The sequence below is a fragment of the Eublepharis macularius genome, chromosome 5 (genome assembly GCF_028583425.1).
Source record: "Eublepharis macularius isolate TG4126 chromosome 5, MPM_Emac_v1.0, whole genome shotgun sequence".
Lineage (NCBI taxonomy): Eukaryota > Metazoa > Chordata > Lepidosauria > Squamata > Eublepharidae > Eublepharis > Eublepharis macularius.
In genome coordinates this window covers 23,752,595-23,774,128 of record NC_072794.1, presented here as the reverse complement: position 1 = coordinate 23,774,128, position 21,534 = coordinate 23,752,595, and the positions used below count along the sequence as shown (strand labels likewise).

The window sequence follows — 21,534 nt, the reverse complement described above, 5'->3', positions numbered from 1 at the left end:
CCCCTCTTTGCAGTCTAAGATGAAAGTTTACCCTTCTGGCTGTATGCTGAATGGATATCAGATATCTTTCACCCTGGAGGGAGAAACCTACCCCCCCCCCCCAGCTCCTCTCCTCTACAAAAAAAAAATTGCATCCAATAATCAGAGCAGGGACAGACAAATTGGCACCACTGAACTCCCCCCTCACCCTCACAACCTCTTTTCTTTTTTTAAAAAAAGGACTTGAACATTTAGTCACAACTCACAAATATTTGGGGTATTATATTGCAAGAGGAAAAAACAGCACAAGGTAACTCTTAAAAGCTTAGCTTCTACCTCACGGAAAGCGAGTTTATGCGTTTCCATAAATCTCCCTAGTAAGTAACCATTAAAGTACCATTTAATTTAATTAAAAGCTCGTCGACTTCTAAACTTGTCTTTAATCTTTAAAATGGCATTATGTCATTTGCATGCTGTTCACTCATTTGAGTTCTTTTCAATGTGCATGGCTCCTTTTTTGAAGTATGCAAAATGGGAATGTTTAGAATCACAGAGTAGAATTTTTCGTTTAGAACGTTTGGGGGGAAATATTCTACCTGAGGATCTTCGGCAAAGAAAAAATAAATGCAAACAAAAATAAATCTGCAGGAAGGAAGAAGGTCAAGTCTAGAATATAGCCACACACACATACACCACCGCCCCCCCCCCCAAAAAACCAGAAATGCTTTCCACGGCTATTTAATTTGCTTCTACACAAACAAGATTCTGAGTGGATGTTCAGAAATTAATTAATTGGTTTATAAAAGTTTGTCCCACTTTTCTCCTTCAAAGCAGGACTCAAGAACAAACATGAATACTCCAGAAGTACATTAACAGTGCGATTCTGCACAAAGTTACTCCGCCCTAACCTCTCTGGTTTCAATGGGCTTAGACTGGAGTAATTCTGTAGAGGATTGCATGGCACTGCAAAGCTGGTATTCTACTTGCACTTACTTGAGCACACGCCCCCTTGACCTCAAGAGAACTTCTGTGTAAATATGGATCAAGCAGCATATCTAATGAGAGAATATATAATCACTTGCAAGTGGAGTGTAGGAGGCAGATTTTTCAGGGTTAATGCAAAAATGAATAAAATACATAGATTCTAAGCATTCCCAGTTCACGTCCTGAACGGTGCCCTCTCTGCTCTTTATTGATCCCCATGAGCTAACAGGCTGCTGTCTTCACCTTTCCTGCCCTTTCCCCACTGGACTCTCCCTTGTCCTCCCCAGAATAACAGAGAGGGCAAACAGCCATTCCAGGCTTCCGGAGGCATCTGGGGCCTCATTCCGGCAACCCTTTGCTCCATGCAATTCCTAAAGAGCAACAAGGTAACTTGCAGGAAAGCCAGTCCAGCACTTAACCCAAACTCCCATCACTTCATTAGTTCTGAACCAGGAAGCTGCTGCCTAGAGATGTCTTGAGGCTGGCCTTGCAGTTGGTGTGGGTTTTCATGAGGAAGGCTAGAAAATATCTTTCTGTATCACAGATTGGCCCTTTGAGAAGTCAAGGATGAAAAGGGCAACTTGAGGGGCCAATGGAAGCATTTTGATGGCACGGAGGTTTTAAATAGAGAACCGGTGTGGTGCAGTAGTCAGAGTGTGATGCTAGGATCTGGGAAACTCAGAGCCAAACTACACGAGATGCCCAACACATATTCTTCACATGTCAGGTCCCACAAGATTCCCTGGGAAGTGTCATCTTACAAAGAACAGATGCTTGATGCGATTCTCCTCCAGAGGAAGAGCAATGCGAGGGATTCTCCCTCTGTCTCTTGCAAAAAGCCTCAGCTTAGGTTTTCCTCTGGGAGCTCAGGGAAGGGGAAGTGGCTGTAACAGGAGGCAGGAAATCCAAGATGGCTTTTTGTAAGAAAGATTGGGAGAAAATCCCCTCCACAACTCTTCTTCTCGGTGGAGAATCACATTGCGGATTCTCTTTCTCTCTTGCAAAAAGCTACCCTAGATTTCCTGCCTCCTGTTACGTCCACCTTGCCCCCAAGCTCCCAGAAGAAACCCAAGCAAAGGTTTCTTGCAAGAGACAGAAACAGAATCTCTCCCATCGCTCTTCCCCTGGTGGAGAATCACATCAAGCGACTGTTCTCTGTAAGACTACACTACCCAGGGAACCTTGCAAGAACCAACACGTTCCGGGCATCTTGTGTAGTTTTCCCTCTCAGGTTTGAATCCCCACTCTGCCATGAAAGCTAGCTGGGTGATCCTGGGCCAATCACACACCCTCAGCCTGAATTGCCTCATGGAATTGTTGTGAAGATAAAATGGAGGAGAGGAGAAAGATGTAAGCCACCTTGAGAGACGGGATATAAATGAAATAAATAATAAATAAGCAACAAGGTCCCATTGGCTGTGATCGAAAGCTGATCCCTCTATGTGGTGAAAAATAGGTCTAAACCCCTGTCAACATCTCTCCAACTGCAGTTTCTTTTGTTTCAAACAGGAACCAATGAGAAATCAGCCACCCACTCTCAGGATACGCCTCCTCTATTCCCCCTTTTAGCCATGCCTTCTGAAAAGCAATGCCTCAATGTCAAGAATGTGTTTCTGTTGAGCCAGTGTGATGTGATTAGAGTGTTGGACTAGGATCTGGGAACCCCAGGTTCGAGAGACTATGCCATGGGAGCTTGCTGGGTCACCTTGGACCAGTTACATTCTCTCAGCCCGGTCTGCCTCACAAGATTGTTGTGAGGATAAAATGGAGGAGCATATAGCAAAGTTTGCCACCCTGAGCTCCTTGGAAGAAGGGTGGAAAATAGATGAATAGATTGAATGCACCAGTCTCTGAAGGGATCATGGTAGGAGGTCCCACTTTCACTCTGTCGTAGGGTTTGTGCAACAACTCCAACATCAAGGTTTGCTTATTTGGGGAAGGTTGCTCTTTCCTGATTGAATTATTAAGAAATTTGCTTGCATATACATTAACAGAACATAGGGAAAAAACTGCTTATTTGAAGATGCTTGCTATGATTTTTAGAAAACTCTAATTGGATTGTCTTCTCTTTCTCCCTGTGCCCCCACAAATATGCCGGAAGCATTGTTTCTTCTGGAATCCAGGTAACATAATATGTACTGGATCTGCTTACTGAAGGCAAGCACTTGATGTTCAAATTACCAAACACTGCAACTATGAACAAGTAGCATCTTTACAAGACAACCTAGGAATGTCAGAAATAGATCCCCAAGGTAGTAGTCATGCCAGAAAGAAGACATGCGATGGCAGCTGTGCTGGACCTTGAGAGGTCCCAAATGCATTTAGGTAACATTCCTATCCCACTTTAGTGACAGTTCAAAGCCAAGGTGGCAGTTCTCTGACTGGGAGACAATGTGTTGGATTTTAGCAGTCTCTCTCTGTTGATAAACTCCCATGGAGCCAGAACTTCTGCCCTAAATTTGGCAGCAGGATAAATTGCATATGGAATGGGGGGAGGGAAAGCAAGCACAGGGAAAGTGATTAAATTGGAAATGCCAGCCTGACCCTAAGATGTTTTTTTGCTTTTCCCACACCTGCCATTCAAGTGCAAAACCCTACCCTAGCTAGGATGTATTTTCAGCTTCGAAACACTTTGTTCTGCTTTCAATCCCAGGTGAAACGCATTCACACATGCATATAAATAACATGAGAGAGGCTTAAAGGCACGGAGGGGCATGTATGAAAGCACTTCAAGTTAGCCAGGTCTGAATGTGTTGCTGTATTACATACATTCTGAAAATGTGCATAGAGAATTGACTGTCACAGATGCTCAGTTTTGTAATTTAAGAACTGGGTCAAATGACTCAATAAAAGAAGCATGCCCTCCAGTTTGCAGGATCTGAGCAAGTCTGTTAATGATAGGACGTTTAGGAGGTCTTTCATCCATAGGGTCGACATAGGTTGGAGGTGATTTGACAGCACATAACACACACATCAAATGTGGAAACAGAGAGAGAGAGATCCTGGAAGCCTTCCTTCAATTTTTTCCCAATGCCAGTGAAATTTAGCCTAGAACAGCTCGATATTTTACCACTGCTACTGGTAACATCAGTGCTAACTTGGTGTTTCTGGCAGCAACCTATGGATGTTGCACCAAAAACACCAATGAATGTATGTCTAGGAAACTTGGCCTGATTGGCTTTCTCAGGTGCACGTCCTGGTGTTTAAAGGGGTGTGTCCTCACATGTGTGATGGGTACACTATAAGCCTGTTTCCCACCACAGTTCTAATCAGAGTTACCCATAAGCCTTGAGAAAATGCCCTGTCCTTTTAATAGAGGCTTAATGTGTGGAAATGGGCAGCTGAAGCTTTTCAAGAACATCCCCTAGTAAATAACATTTATTTATTTACTTGCTTTATTTATAGTCAGCCTTTCTCGCTGAGACTCAAGGCAGATTACAACATTTAGTATCAATCAATCAATCAATCAATCAATCAATCAATCAATCATCAATCAATCAATCAATCAATCAATCAATCAATCAATCAATCAAAAGAGTTTATTGTCTATAGCCATAGGCCGTCCCAATTCACCAAACATTGACTAATAAACAATTAAGTCCCTTATCACAGTTTATATAAGTTACTAAAATTAATTAAAACAATACAGTATGCCAAACTATCCCAGGGATCACGAAGCAGCCTCATTCCGTACCACCTTAGATCTTATCTTTTTGGCTGCGAGTGCGAACTGAGAGACTCTATAGGACACATGATTATCAGTGTCAGATAACAAAAACACAATCTTCTTGATTTCAGAGTATGTGTTTGTCACTGGTAGGATTCTGGCCAAAAATTTAGTTCTGGGTACACAATACCCAGACAATACCCAGACAATACCCAGACAATGGACAATAAAGTAGGTAGTGGGAAAGGTTCTCCACTGTAGGTAATCCACAAATGCAGGTGCAATGTTCCACAACATTTAGTAATGGAATAGGAATAGTATAAGATGTGAAATGCAAACACTGGATTACAGAAATTAGAAAACAATGCAGTAAAAAGAAGACACTCTTGCAATAAACGGTGCATACAGCCCTCGTTCTTTTGTATTTTTGAGCAATTTGGTTTTACTACAGCCCTGTCACCTTTATAGAAATGCCCTCCCGAACAATTCCTTTTTACATATTCTGTGGAATCCCATTAAGCCTCTCTTAAAGGAACATGACTTTTTTCCCTTGAAGCAATTAGCAGCCCTGTATCCCACATCCATCCTCAATTCCTCTCCCCTCCCTCCTCCAGATCTTGTTCCTTTCCTCCTTTTTCCATATCTGTGCTTCTCGTGAACAATTATCATACAAAGTGATAAATCAGAATGTGCACCTTGACCTAACAAGCATAAGACGTATTGCAGTGGATGTAAATTATGTAAAAGGAAAAAGACTCCTGGAATTCCCTCCAGTAATTCTGGATAACATATGTTTGACCACATCACTTAAAACTTTGCCTTTACCAAAAAAAACATGCCTGTATAGTTCAGGGGTCTGCAACCTATGGCTCCAGAGCCAAACATGGCTCTTTTCAAAAAAGAAAAGGAAATCTTTAAGTTAAAATACATTGGAGGGGTAGGTGGAATGCTAGAATAACCCAAACATGAAGGGAATGGCAAGCAAAGACCTTTATGGGACTAAAAGGCTCCTTAGAAGTGCTTTACAGAAAAGGAAATGAGGTGAACAGTTGCCAGCAATTCCAAGCTCAAACCATGCACAGATTTATGCATGTGCATTAAAACAATCGTACAGGGTGCTCCTTTGTTTATATACTTACTAGCTTGATGCCCGTGCTTCACTATGGTATTTAACTACTTTAAATCCAGTTATAATACTTATGAGTATGTAACATTTTTTGGTTTGTGGGTTTTTTTTAAAAAAGTTGGTTTTGTAGTATAATAGCATAGTACCCGAGCTTCACAAAGGTGTTTGAATAAAGCGAAGCGTGTTGATGCCAAAAACTGATGAAGTGAATTTTGAAATGTAACATTTATTGCGGAGATTTTAAAAGGAAAAGATGGCAGTGCAATAAATAAAGTGAAAAATACGTACAGCCCTTATTTTCTACTGAAGGAGCTCTTTGTAGACCTCATTGGTGGTTTTCCCCTCAGGTGCTAGGATCACCAGGTTGCTGGGAAGCCAGGAGGGTTGAGCATGTTGAGGAACTCCACGGGGTTCCTCATCCATTTGCACCACTGAATCCACAGATCTGTACTCCATTTCTGCCCCTTCGAGGGAGTTAAGTTGTGTTTCATTAATGATGGCAGCCTTGTCGTTCTTGGGGGTCAGAATGGCACCCTTGCACAGCCAGCCCATAGACTACTCCATGATAGTGACGATATCAGGGTATATCATGGCTGTTAGGTCTGCTAGGGTTGTCAGTACTGTGCCCAGGCCTGCAGGGATGGTCACCTTTCCCTTGGATTCAGGATACACTCCATCTCCTATTTTTAGTAGGAGTTCAGAGAATTCCCCAGTGGACACCTCGCCTCCCAAGTGGACCCTCAAGTTCTTTCTTAGTGAGAATTTCCTAATGAGGGGCCACAGATAGAACACCTTGACACAGTAACCTCGTCATCTCGAGTTCCCCTTGGGACTACTGGCAGAGTCTGCCAGAAGTCTCCAGCCAGCAGCACGGTGACTCCCCCCATTGCCCCTGACATCTTTGAGGGTTATGCTCAGTGCCTCAAAACACCCCTTAAGCACCATGGTACTCTCATTCCAAACAATGAGCTTACAAGTTCTGCAGCCCTTGGGCCATGTTCCTTTGTTTTGAGATGCTGGACAGGGATGTTTCTGCAGGAATGAGGTTAAGAGGCAGCTTGAAGGTAGCAAAGGATCATATGCCATGCCTGAGTGAGCCTTGATCTTCCATGGAAGTGAGTGCTTCTCTACTCGTCTCCCAGGATTGCTTTGCTCATAGACTCTGCCGCTCTGTGCATCTCAGGGTGATCTTGCTGGTACTTGGCCACTGCCACTCAGTGCACTGCAGGAGTGTGCATATTTCTTTGCCACATCTTGAAGTTGCTTCCTCCTTTTAGCGTCGGTGTATCTTACACGACGTCTGCCAGAAAGTTTCTTGGTGACAGTAAGAGGTGATGGCTGCGAGAGGGGTGAGGTGGAGTTGGACTGAGGGAGGGGTGGTGTGGTGGGCATTTCAGCAGGTTTATGTGAGAGGTTCACATTGAAATGGCCCCTAGAAAGGTCATGCACCATCTCCCCACGAATATTTAAAAACTCAGTTGCCATACGGACTCTTATATAAAATCCCTTTTCAGGAGTCTTGTACTGTCTTTCTTCAACAGTCTGCAGTTTCCTTTGCCTGACTTTTACCTCAGAATACAGAGTTCCACAGCTGACCAATGGGGGGGGGGAGGTGCGAGCAGACAGGAGCCTGCCAGTCACACAGGAAAGCTAGGCCTCACAGGGAGACTGGCAACCCTAGAGGGGAAGACTGAGAGATGTATTTTTACTTCAGGACACATTCAATGACTCCCAACAGCAACTGCATACTGTTTAGAATGTTGGGGTGATGACCATTCAGGCCGCATATGCAAACGACCTCAGGAAAGAGTGGCCGAGTTGGCAGTTGGCAGGGTTGGGGGAACAGCCTGCCAGCCACACAGAGAAGCTGTATCTGTATGGGAAAACACATTTTACCCCTTTTTACTCCTTTAGGGGGTGAATTTCTTAAAATCTCTTCTTAGTGAGTCTTTACATCATGAAAGGAATGTTCTCTCCAAATTTCACTTTTCTAGGTCCAGGTGTTTGGGCTGGGCATTGATGAGTCAGTCAGGACACTTGTCTTTTTATATATTGTGAGATCATGTGTGTCACCTTCTAATAAAAGAATCTCAACAACCAGAGTCTGGGCTGCAGAAACTTTAAAGATTATTAATGAACATGTCAATCATAAGAAATGTTAAGCTGTACATTTTCAGTTATGCAAACAGGCTCTCTCATACTGGCTGTTTGATGATCTCATGCTGTGTATTTTGATGCCCTTTGCCTCTTTAATTATAAAAGGTTGCTGAATCCTGGTATAGACCCTCCACTGGGACAAGACATATATTTCACACCTTGCAGCTGGAGAGCCCATGCTGTCGAATCCTGTAGGAAACGGGCCAGCATAATTAATCTTCTAGTCTTCTAATACCCTTGCTATTGTGAAGGTCCAGAAAAAGTAAGAGATGGGATTAAGGGATTTAGCTCCTTTACAAAAATGTGCACAGCTGTGGCACTGTCCAGGAGTTCCTCAATCCCTTTCTGCATAGCTTGGAGATTTTCTTGGCTGCTGCTCTTTTGCTGATGGATAATTCAGCAGCTCTTAAGAAAGGCTGGAGAAGGAGCAGGTTTTCTCCGTCTTGCTGCTAACCCTGAGAACAGGCATTCTGCTGATCCTACCAGTGGGACTTAGCACCAAACGGAGTAAGTGAACCACAAGAAAGGGAAAGGCTCGCTGCTACGGGATAAAAGCCACGGAAGGAAACGCCTCACTGTTCCAGTTTTTGTTTGCACTAGCTGTTCTGCTACTGCAGGCTGCGCTTAATTTGATCCCCTGTACCCATAATAGCGAACTGAAATATGGCTTAAATGGGATGAGTGGTAACAGAGAAGGTCAAAACATTTCCAAGTCATTCCTTTGTCATGAGGGATCTACGGTTCTCCCTTGGTGCCAGAGAGACACATGGAAAATTGTGGGCCTTTGCAATTCCAGTGGGGAGAGACCTTGGGGATGGGGGTCAAAGAAACGAGGGTGCAACCTGACATCAAAGGCACCAATGTATATCTACTTATCTGCTGGTATTAAGCACAGGCATGTTGGAGATAAAGGGTCTTAAAATCAGAACCCAAAACATCTATTTTTCTCCCTCGTCTCTTTTTATTTTCTAACATTCAGCCTGATGAAGAGTTCAGAGAACTTAAAGAGTGTTCATGCTGTTTCATGTCATTTTAGTTGGTCCTATTAAAAGATATTACTCGGACTGTGGCTTGGTTTTGAATTTTGATTTTGGACCAGCACGGTTGCAAACAATTTTTGAAAACTTTGCCTGACCTATACCGCTTTAAGCTCTCTCTGTGCGTGCACACAAGCTCTGTGATTACTCACTTCTCCAAGAAAAAGAACCTCTGTAAATATAAAACAAGCAGCACACTGAGAAGAAGGCTAGGTTGAACTCCTAACATGCTAGATTTTAATGTACAAGGAGAGTGTTGGTGGTAGAAGAGAGCTTTCAAACATGCAACCCCACCTGCTGCCTATAGCGGAACAGTTCAGCAAGTCCTTCACTCCCTTGATGCTGCCGATAGTGTAACCTGGCCTTCAAAGGTAAATGTTTGGCATTCTCACTCAGCAATGGATCTCCCCGGGTGGTCTCCGAGGCACAATAGGGCCATGTACGCAAAAACAGAAATTATACTGAACTGGTCTGCGGAAGAGGGATTTCATTGTTTCCAATGAAACAAAATTGCCCTTGAATTTGAATGCAGGCCAGGTTCTCAGATCTGTGAGCGACTTCCCAGTTCCAAAGAAGTATGTCTCGATTCTGGCTTCAAATCCCCCTTCTGCAGGAATTCCGGTGCTCTTTAGATGATACAGTAGCAGCATGGGAGCCACTTTTCTGGGGCTTTATCTTACAGCTATGCTGTAATGCAGGGGTCCCGCCAACACCTTTCCTGGCAACCACCAAGTGTTTTAAGAAAGTGAGTTGAGCCAAATGGGGATTTTGCCCAGCAGGGCATCTTATTGGCAACTGCAAATCTATACAGATTTTTTAAAAAAATGTTTCAATGGAAACTTCCACCAGTGTTGGTTTTATTCTCTCTCTCATTTTCTAGTTGAATTTTTTTGGAAAAAATAGTAATGATTAAAAAGTATTACCGTATGGCACAATGTGCTCTTTCACTTTTTCAAAAAAAGTAACATTTAATTGAAGAAAGTACTTAATCTAATTATATTAAGCAGAGACTTTCAGCATGCCAGCTACTCTGACAGATTTTTCTTCATGTATTTCTGCATCAAACAATCATAACATAACAAACATTTGCTATACTTTTAACATTATTTGCTGATTGAAAAAAATAAAGGAAAAGGTAAGAATAGGCTCCTTCAATTATCTATCCCATTTGCTGCCAGCACTTCCCATTAAATACAGATGTGTTTTATTGAGTACAACTGATCTAAATTAATGCTGTAATTTAATAGATCCCAGTTGTTAAGTGAATTCAAAATTGTGTTATTTTAATGTAGTGCACTGGCGGAATAACTTTGAACAAGCCTCGACGTCAGTATCAATAACACACACAAATAGTGCCAGTTGTATTACCCAAGAGCGGAGATTAGATTTATTCACATTTTATATATATATACACACATATACACAAATACACCCCTTCTCTGAATTACTGATCCAGCCTTGCCATACTGAAGTCTTAGGACGTGATTGACCATTATAAAAAAATATATTTTCAACACTTTTGTGTAACGACCGCCAATAAAACACGATGAGTTCTGACCTCCTGTCATATAAGATATGCATGCCTCTCCCTTCCTACCAGCAGATCATACAGATAACGTGGCTTTTCCTTTGCATTTCCCTTTGTGTAAATTAACCTTTTTGCTCAATAAAAGTCAAAGAAGGTGAGCAGGGAGGAGACAGGCTGCCGACATAAATGATGGAATGGACCCTGGCAGTACCCTCATGCTAGACTTAAGTGGACAGTTACACAGTGGAAGCTTCAAAACCAGGGATTGCAATGGGGGCTACATGGACTGGAGGCGGGCAGGCAGTTCACAAATCTTAGGATGGTCAGAAACTCTGGAGAAACGGAGAAGGCATTTGGAAGCGTTACAGTTTTATGCAGCCTGTTCTCCCCACTCATGATGGCTTATGACAGCTCTGGGTATAAAATCCCAAACCCAGATTTCTCCCCATGGTCCTTAAAAAAGCAGGACGCAGCAAACAGGAATCAATCCTAACATTAAGGAATTGGCTGATGGCCATCAGGCACAAGGGTCTCATTGAACGAATGCCTGAGATCTGCAATTCAAATGCACGTATCATACATATATGAACAAAAATAAAAGTTGCTTTGTCCGGAGAGCTGTTTTTATATCCTGGTTTTTAACTTGTGACTGTGGGGGTGGGGCATTCGACGATAATGTTGCATAGTTGCTGGGGGGGGAGGGTTGGCAGATTCAAAGTTAAGAACCACTGCTCTAAAACCTATACGTCAGTAGAGAATGGCACATACCAGAAGCTAGTTTGTCGAGTTAGTGTTCAGGTACCTTCACAAACCACCCCTTCTCTGGAAACAGCAGTTTGTGTCATCTGGCCCTGGCCTCCAGGATGAGAGACTACAGGCTGTTCTGCTGACTGTTCCGCACCCTTGGTTCGGTGGATTTTGTCCTCATGTTCTTTGTTACAATCCTGGGGGACAGGAACTTCTGCGTCAACAGGAGCAAGCTTCTGCGGCGGGGCTGCTTGCCCAAGAGTACCCCCCTCCTGTTGCAGAAGCATCTGCTCCACCTCGATCTCGAGTTCCAGGTTCTCTTCGTCGAGCACCACTTCTAGCTGCTGCATTAACTCCTCCAGCTTCCGGGCCTTGCGGAGCTCATTTTGCTGGATGATCGTGCACAAGTGCTCGGTGAGCTGCTCTTTGATTTCTGTCTTCTTCTGGAGGTCCAGCTTCGCAGCCACGTATTCGGCTTCTGCCTTATCAAAACGCTTCCTAAAACAAAAAACCAACAAACAAAACCCCTTTGAAACCCGGGTTAAGCAGCCTGGAGCATGTCCAAGGATCAGGAACAGATCACTTACTGTAATCTTCATAGCAGGAATATACAGCAGTGTGACAGAAATAGAAAAAAGGTGCACACTCAACTGAACTGAAAGCAGACAACGAGCCCCAACCCAGTTCATGAGCCCTTCTCTGCTGGTGTAGCTGAGGAATCAAGCTACAAATAGGAAGCACTGCAACTTGTTACAGAGACAGGAACAAAAAAGAACAGCTTTGCTCCAGGAACGACTATACGCGCACACAGAAAAAGCCACTACAACCCCAGTTCTTGAAAGGGTATGCCCTGACACTTCTTTGCCTCACCCAAAGGGTCAGAATTGTAAGTCCTTGCAGGCTTTACAAAATTTTAACACCCAAGTAATGAACGGCATGGTGCCTGCCATTTGGCTCTGGACACAGAGCCTTCGGGTCACTTCTTCTATTGCAGAAGAACATTCTTCAGAGAAGCCAGTTCGGCTTTCCCTGGAAACCTTTAAAGATGTTTCTATAACCTATGTAGTCCCGAAGCACTTTTATAGTCAGGATCTTCCCTGTGCTGAAAGTAAGCCTGTTTCCTGTCTTACTCAAAGCAGGTATGAGATCGCTTGTACCCCTTCAATGATTCCATTTTTTTTTAAACACGTGAAGACCTCTAACCCTTTTAACTCCCCATCCCACCTCCCTTTTCTCCAGGGTAAACATTCCCAGTTCCTTCAACCTGTCTTCGTAACAATACATTTTCTCTGACCTTTATCATTTTTCCAAAGAAGTTAATTGAGCTGATCTTATACCTTATATCTGCATTTCTTTTACTGAAGAAGTGAGCTGTGGCTCACAAAAGCTCATATCCTACCACTAATTTTGTTAGTCTTATAGGTGCTACTGGTTCTTTTCCACTGCCACAGACAGACAAACTCGACTAACCATCTTGATCTTTCTTTTGCTGTTATTGTTGTTGTTTTCTTGCTTACACCAACCTTACACCTTTGTGCAGAGCAGTCCAGATATGAATAAATAAAATGAATATATTCTTAGCTTCACAGGCTGCAGAAAGTACTCTCAGTGCAGTCCTTAACAGAGTTACATCCTTCAAAGCCCACTGACTTCAATGAACTTAAAATAGTGTAATTCCGTCTAGAATTGCCTTGCAAGGGCTGTCAGTTCCACAAGGTCCCAGATATTATCGGAATGCTACCTAGCCAACCAAAGCAAAGCTCTTACAATACTCACTGCAAAGGCTAACAGGCAAGTTTACAAGCCTGCAGCAATTGTCACAAAGAGACCGCAGGCTTTCCTCAATGAATCACGCAGTTATGTGCTTCTACCTTAGGCTAGCCAAACTTTGATTCTTTCTTCAGATACTTGAATGACTTCATCTGGAATGGCAAACAACCTTCTCTCAGCAGACTGGGTCCATGATTGACTCTTGTCTGCGTTAACTTCACACATGACTTAAAGAAGTCGTAACTTGTGATCTAGGTAATGCCTAGGTCCGGCTTGGATTCAAGCAAAGTTAACGTGTGCTTGATAACATGACTGTTTTTCTGATGTGTATACAGCACTGTGATGTCATTTTTAAAAAGGATAAAAGCAATGAAGAAACAATGGTCTATAGCAGCGATGGCGAACCTATGGCACGCGTGCCACAGCCGGCACGCAGAGCCCTCTCTGTGGGCACGCGAGCCAGGGCTCATTTGGAGGCGTGGGTTTTGGCCCCGCCCACGTGAATCCTTTTCCTCCGAGCGCAAGCTGAGTGGTGCTGGGCTTCAAAGGAACAGTAAGCTGCTTGGATTCCTTCTGCTCTGCTCCTTTACTTTCATTTGTGACAGGGAGGGGGGGAGAGAGAAAATGAATGAGTGCAAGCCGAGTGGTGCTGAGCTCCAAAGGAACGCGAGCTTCTTGCATTCATTCTGCTCTGCTCCTTTACTTTCATTTGTGACGGGGGCGGGGGGAGCTCTTTTAAGACAAAATATGTTAATTAGTTCAGATAACTGTATGAGTTGTTGTTTCTAAACTAAAACCGCAGTATTCAGGTTTAATTGCAGTGTTGGCACTTTGAAACAAGTAAGTTGGTTTTGTGTTGCACTTTGGGCACTCGGGCTCAAAAAGGTTTGCCATCACTGGTCTATAGCGATGGTGACAAAGCAGCATTAAAAAGCAGCCTTCCCAGGGAATAGATACAAGTGGGATGAAAACAGATGCTGCCAAGACATGTTTTCTTCAAGAAAACATCTCAAGATGGTAAGTGGAAACAGGGTGAGAAAGTTTTTAAAAAGCCAATAGAAGACTTGTAATGAACAACACTAAAAGGCCAGCCTCTCCCCCTGGACCCACCCCAAACTTGCTCGCAATTTCCTCAACCTTTGGAGTTTTGCTCTTCTCCGCTCATTTCTTACCGAGCACATGAGTAGTCCAAGCTTGCTTGATCAATCCTGTTTCTCAGAATCCCAACATCTGCAGATACTAAGTCATCCAGAGCTTGGAGTTCTTTTTGGATCCGCTTCAACTTCACTGTTTCAGCCTGTGTTCTTCTGGACCTAGAGAAGAAACAGGCAATTTCTTTGTAACATGCTGTTACGAGCCACCATGTGGGGACGTTCCTGGCTTGTTAATGCTGCTCAAAGCTTTGTTGGCATCTTAGAGCTGTATTTATTCTTCACTTCAGAATACAGAAGAACACTTCAATAGAGCAATGCATGTGCTTTCGCTACAGAGAAAGGATCAGAGAATCTATGGTTTAGATTTTTTTAAAAAACATGAGTCTGATCTTCAGTTGTGGAGAAATGTTTGGTGACAAGCTCTGTGCAGACAACCCATCTGAGCACTGACTCACTGGGTGGGAAGGGAGAGCAAGCACAAGCCCACCAGCAGCACCCAACTCTAATCACTATGCTGTCTACATTGTCAAGTGCCTTCACACATCCACACCCTTCCCCGTGATCAGTGACTCTGCTTTCTGAACACTACCAATCATAGGAAGGTGTGCATATTGGCATTTCCTTTCCCCGTTCACACTGCACAGATTTTATTTATTCATTTAAAACATTTTTTAGCTGCCTTTCTATCCTACGACACTCAAGGTGGCTTACAACAGACATAAAAAATACATTTTTAAAAAACTCAATTTCAAATCACAATCTAAAACCATCAGTCAGATGCAGTTTTAAATAAAACTATCTTCAGCTACAGAACACCAAGTAATTACATGGAAGAGGGACAACGCGCCTGTTCTGCTCTCCCTTCTCTTGCGGTGAATCAATGCAGACAGGTCATCTGCATAGGGCTTCAGTGTTTGAGGGCTATGTATTCTACAATCCAGCCCTATTAGGATGGTCTTGGGCGACCAGCACACACAAAATATGAGAACTACCTCCCAACCCCTCATTCAACTTCTACAGAGAATTTTAGAAGTACATAAGAGATCTGAACCACGAGTAATAAAACTTGGAAGCTCAGCTTCATCAATGCCAGAACACCTGAGTTCCAAACCTCATTATGGTGCACTAAAACAGTCTTTTTCACTCATTAATGGTAGCACCTTACAGGTCTTTTCTGTACCATGATAGTACAAACATTCTCATGAAAGCGCATCTCGCTGCTTTCAACTAAATTTATTTCCAAGAGAACGTAACAATGACCACAGCTTCAGACAAAAACATACAAGGTAAAACAAGAAGCTTGCATGCTTGGATCTTCCAGAAGTTAACTAATGGAGTCTATCTTAACAGTCAAATGAAATTGTTTATAATAATAACATTCAATTTATATACTGCCCTTCAAGACAACTTAACATCCACTCAGAGCGGTCTGCAAAGTATGTTATTATTATCCCCATTAACAATCATGCTGTGAGGTGAGTGGAGCTGAGAGAGCTCTGAGAGAGCTGTGACTGACCCAAGGTCAGTTAGCTGGCTTCAAGTGGAGGAGTGGGGAATCAAACCTGGTTCTCCATTTAGAGTCCCGCTACTCTTAACCACTACACCAAACTGGCTATATGATACTGCAGAGATATAAGCAGTCAAGGCTTGTTCAAGTCAAGCAACATAGTACAGAAAACATATCACATCCTTTTTTGGCTTGTCCAAACCTAACCAAAGTGCCCCCATACCTTTCGGCAATTGCTTTGGCTAGGAGAGCTTTCTTGCGTTTGTTCTTTTCCTCCATAAGCTTCTGTTCCTGTTGAAGGACCTCCCAACGAGACTTCTCTTGCCTGTACATTGACAAAACAAGACAATGAACAAGGAATTGCTTTTATTTTCCCTCAGCATCCAGACTGACCCTTAGAACAAGCCACTGACTCAGGAACTCCTGAAGCACCTGAATGATTTAAAAATGACTGAACACAAACCTTTTTGACTCATCTCAAGAGTCAGAGCCAAACTTCAAGTTACGTTTGACACTAGTTGGACACTTGTCAGCTTCCCTCAAGTTTTGATGGGAAATGTAGGCATCCTGGTCTTGCAGCTGTAACGGAGAGCCAAGCTGTAAAACCAGGACGCCTACATTTCCCATCAAAACTTGAGGGAAGCTGACAAGTGTCCAACTAGTGTCAGGTGTCTCTTGTAGTTTGGCTCTCAGCTACTCTCCAAAATCTTCATCTTTTTAAAAATAAGAGATATTCTAGTAAGGGCTCTGGCGAGCTGCTCAGCATCCACATTTGTGGATAAAAGAGAGGAGAAAGATCCACCAGAGCTATCCCATAGCACTGGCATCTACTGTGTTTAGCAATCCAATGCCAGACATCTCAGGAGATGGTCAACGAGCATAACAAGCCGCAACCTAAATTAATTCTGCACTCCATCAGGACCACCCAAGGGCTGCTGGCTTCAAAGAAAGGATTTCACTTTTCAAATCCACATGTGGATGTTTAATCTTAAGCCTGTGCATACGCAATAAATGTTCATGGAGAAGACACTTTTTAGAAGAAAGGCGAGTTTATTCTTCATAGGTTCAGGTGATCTCCTTTTATTAAATGCATTTGTGTGTTTCATCCTTTAAACTTGGGAAAGAAATGTCATACCCTGTTGATTTGCACAGTAGATATTACACTTATACCTGTTCCAGGTAAAAAGCTCCTTAATTTCTCTTTTCAATTAAGAACTCAAAAAATAAAAATAATTGTCACAGAAAATATGGTTCTTTGTTTTACAAGCACTATATTTGTACTCCATGGAAAAAGACCAAGAAAACAGAATATAGCACCCTAGTTATGGTGAACCTGTATGAACAAACAGTGGTGGGGCTAACAAGCTGAAACTTAACCCTGACAATGGAAGTGCTGTTGGAGGGGCAGGGGGCTTGACCCAGAAATTGAGATATCTCCTGTTCTGGGTAGTACTGCACTCCCTCTGAAGGAACAAGTTTGTAGCTTGGGGATGCTCTTGGACCTAGGATTCCTGTTGGATAAACAGGTGGCAGCAGCGCTTTTCACCAATTTTGGCTGGTGAGCCTTCCTGGGCTGGAAAGATCTTGCCAGTATGGTGTGTGCCTTGGTAACATCTAGATTAGTTTACTACAATGCACTCTACATGAGGCTACTCTTGAAGACTGTCTGAATGCTACAGCTGGTACAGAATGGTACAACCAGAATGGTGACTGGAGTGTATTGTAAAGACCAAAGCACCCAGGCTTGTTCCATCTACACTGGCTCCCAATTTGTTTCTGGGCTCAACTCAAGGCACTGGTATTGATCTTCAAAGCCTTGGGGCCAACATACCTGGAGGATCACTTTCTCTCATATGAACCAACCCGTTGATTCCGGTCGTCTTCAGAGGTCCTGCTTTAGGTACCTCCACCGTCTGGGGCTAGATGCGTGGCAACCCAAGAAATGGCCTTCTTCGTCATGGAGCTGAAACTTTGGAACTCCCTCCCCTGGAAGATCTGTCTGTCTCCCTCTATGATTGTATTCAGCCAGAAGGTGAAGACTTTTTTGTTTGGTTTGGTATATCCCCAGAAACTCTTATTGGCCCTGCTCCTGTAGATATGCATGCTTGTTTGTATGTCTATATTGAATTGTTGAATATTTTATATGTATCTTATTTTAAATGCTGCTTTACTGTTTTAAATATTTTGATGTTTTGCCACTCTGGGGAACCTATTTGGGTGGAAAGGGAACACTGAAATTTTTAAAGTAAGTAGTATGTTTTATATAATACCAGAATGGATGAAGCGGACACAGCAATGGCCACAAGCATAGATGGCTTTAAAAGGGGGGTGGACAGTTTAATGAAGAAGTGCATCAATGGCTACTAGCCACGGTGACTAAACAAACCTCCATGTCCAGTGGCAGCAAATGTCTGAATACCACTACTATGAAGCCACAAGAGGTGAAGACTCTGGTCTCTGTCCTGTTTGTTTGGCCCTTGTGTATGCTGGACTAGAAGGACAACAGGTCTGATGCAACTGGTCATTTCTTTATGAGCTCACGTGGCACAGGAACCAGGAATTGATATTCAAATCCTCGATAACTCTGTTCACATTTCAAAACTGTGTTCCAAAGTTCTTCCAAAGTTTATTAGGTATCCTCCAATGAGAGTATCAGTAAAGATGATTAAGTACTCTGAAAGACAGTTCACCCAAACATTACCAATCTTACTGTACAATGTGCAGCTGCAAGGACCTCTTGCATGTGCGCTACGTCACACTACCTGTTCACATGTGCCACCAGTGATGGCCTAGCATTGACTAGTGCACTGCATAACTTGAGTGTGCACCCTTTTCAATGGGCTCAGGTTCCACAGACCAAAAAAAGTATGTAGAAAAGACTCCTTGAAGGTCAGGTGTTTAAAAATCACTGCTTCCCATGTGTATAGTATTAGATCTCTCTACATGGCTGAAAATGCCTTTACAGTTAAGGAAATGGAACCAGCCACTTTCCCTGGCCCCTAGCAAAAGCCTCAAACAATGCAGGTGCCCCAAAGAATCCTGAAGAATCCCGTTACACATAAAGCCACACCAAGCTGGGAAAAGAACTGAGCAAAATTCTCATCCTAAAAGCTACTACACAATCTGACAAGAGCCTTCCAATTTACTGTGCAAATTGTCAATGAATTTGGAAGGAACACCACAATTTTTGCCGGTTTATTAGACTTACTAACAATTCCACTTTCTTTCTTGTCAGGTTATGACTTGGCTCTGCAGAGCGATTCTGGTTCCTTTCATCCCCGTTGCAAGATTTCTCAAGTTCACCATTGCAAGACTTCTCAAGTCCAGGTTGATCCCACTGATTGCTGGTAACATGCTGCTCTCTGACTGAAGGAGATTGGGACAGCGGGCCAGACGTCTGGGGAGAGGAGGATACAAGTTTGGGTGCAGAAAGCCGCTGCTCTGGAGGCGCCAAGACTGCTCCATCCTGCACTCCTAGTTTGTCACAAAGCTGCTGTACAGCTTTTTTGCGCTGCAGTTTTTGCCGACTTTTGTTTACAGAAGCAGGCCGGTGTTGCTGTTCAGGTCGTGGGTCTGAAGGCTCTATATAGGCAACAAATAAGCTGAAATTACCCTCTTATTATCTGTGGAATAGTGACTTAACACAATTGCTTGGGAGGAGGAATACAACAGATTTTTTAAAAAGAAACACATATGCATTCAAAAGACTGATGATAAAATCCAAATTCTTACTAACAGAACAGCATATTATCAAATATTCTCCTCTCCTCTCACCCCTTCCCAATCCTTTTGCACTCTCACGTGCAAATATTTTATTTATTTATAGCCCACCTTTCTTGCAGAGACTCAAGGTAGATTACAATATATAAAACAACACAATCAAACAGCATAGGACATCCAATAAGCAATGCGCTAGAACTAGGTTTACAAAACAGAAAACAACACACACCAAAAAGTACAAGACATGAAACTGAAGCAATGCAGAAAGTGGAATTACAGAAGTTGCAGTAACAGCAAGATAATGCATACAATAAACAGGCATAGATTACAGTCTTGTTCCCTCTATAAAAGCGCTTTATTGAACTATTTTGTTATACCACAGCCCAATTCCCTTTATAAACATACCTTCCTGAGCAAACTTGGACTTGCTCACCACAACACTCATTGGGACATAGAGAGTTTGAAGAAGGACATCAAGGCAGCAATTCCTAGAGTGGCTAGCAGAACTACATATTGCACATCATTCTGTGATTATTTTCAAGATTGCTGGGGGGAGGGTGTGCAATATGAAGGGCAGATCGGAAGGAGGGAGGAACTATTTAACACTTACTTGCCTCTTTGGCCTTTTTCTTATAGAGAATCCCCATCTGTGAGCATTCATCGTTAAAAAATCCTGGGGCACGGCATGGCAATATTTATTTATAAGTAATTGCTAATACTATGTCTATGTAAACTTGTATTCATTTACCCTATGACACTGTTTATGGAAATGTTCTTGATACTGTGTGGAAATGCCTGCCCTTGTCCTGCTACTAATTGTAGTAATCTCACACTATGAAATCTGCCTTGAATCTCAGTGAGAAAGGCGGAATATAAATGACATAAATAAAAATAAATAAAGTACATTTTATCCCATCTTCAGGGAACTCAGAACACCATGTTCTTTACATGCTCCTCCATTTTATATTCACAACATCCATGTGAGGTAGGTTTCGCTGAGAGAGCACAGAAGGGGAGGGGGCCCTGGGAATGTAGCATGGAAAGGGCAAGTAGGGTTTGGTTTTATTTAGCAGGATTGGCAAGAAAGCACCACTCCACACCCTGCAGTCGTTTTCAAGGACAAAGAAAGACCCTGGGATGGCAAAGAATCCCAAGAGGAGCCAGCTGAGCTCTTCTCAAGGTTTCCTCTCTACCCCCCTAACAAGGGCTCTGGGTTGAAGAGTCCGAACGGAGGCGCTGGCAAGTCTGAACCACCAACCGAAGACACGGAACTCCTAATACACGTCTGAATGGGCGCATAGGACTAGAGAAGCCCATACTTGTTCTTCATTGCAACAGAAACCGACCTAGCAACCCAAAGACGCTTTAGGAGATACGGAGATTAGTATTCAATGCAAAATAATATGGGGGAGAAAGACCGACCACTTATCTAGGGATGCTTCACGCACTTCCTCCCCAGCAAGGTTAATCCGAGCGGCCTTGCTCCTGCCTAGTAAGGGCTGCCTACTGCACCAAAGCAGGTCCCGCCAAGGCTACGGCTGCCCTCGCCACCCTCGGCCAGGATTACCTGGGGGTTTTCCCTGGAGTCTCCGAAGCTCCTGCTCTGAGAAGCCGGCCCAGTCCCCGGCCATGGTGCCTTCCAGCCCGGCCCGCTTCCGCTGCCACGTCTCCTGACTCCGCCCCTGGACCTACGAAACGCCGAGGCTCGCTAGGGCCTGACGCGGCCTAGCGGGTTGCCATGGGAACGGGAAGCCGCCTTCGCTCTGGCCGGGTTGGGAAGAGGGCGGGGAGAGGAGTCATCCGTCGCAGGAATACTTTCATCGGGTTCAAACAAACAAGTTGCAAAACTGCGCCAGTTTCCATATTCAGCAAGATTATTATTTTGTGTGGGGGTGGATGCTAATTTGGGGGAGTGGGGGGAAAGATGCTGGGAATGAGAGAGGCCAGCCCATGCAAAGTAACTGAATCTTAAATGTTTTTTTTTAAAAGGAGTGGCAAAAACGATACTGATGGGAATGACAACCTCCCCCTACCCAATCTTCAATTCAACAACCATCTTAGGCCTCCTTTGAAGGTGATGCAGCATGGCAAGAGTTTCTGCGTGGACATGTATGTCTGGTGCGCAAAATAAGCAAGCGCATAGCTACTTTGCACTGTT

The 21,534-nt window shown here is 43.4% G+C and overlaps 1 protein-coding gene across 4 annotated transcripts; it reads right to left on the bottom strand.

Annotated features, from left to right (window-relative positions):
* Positions 1-10,330: 10,330 nt before the first annotated feature.
* GORAB (golgin, RAB6 interacting) lies at positions 10,331-21,028 on the bottom strand. 4 transcript variants are annotated; one of them, XM_054980614.1, is made up of 5 exons: positions 20,944-21,028; positions 18,869-19,238; positions 15,880-15,981; positions 14,168-14,308; positions 10,331-11,723 (listed from the first exon to the last, which is right to left on the bottom strand). In XM_054980614.1, exons 1-5 carry the CDS (start codon positions 21,005-21,007, stop codon positions 11,273-11,275), a joined length of 1,128 nt encoding a protein of 375 aa, XP_054836589.1. In that variant the 5' UTR covers positions 21,008-21,028; the 3' UTR covers positions 10,331-11,272. The 4 variants fall into 4 exon arrangements, with proteins under 4 accessions (XP_054836589.1, XP_054836587.1, XP_054836588.1 ...); XM_054980612.1 differs by lacking the exon at positions 20,944-21,028 and having other exon boundaries at positions 18,865-18,949; XM_054980613.1 differs by lacking the exons at positions 18,869-19,238; positions 20,944-21,028 and adding an exon at positions 18,043-18,646.
* Positions 21,029-21,534: the final 506 nt, after the last annotated feature.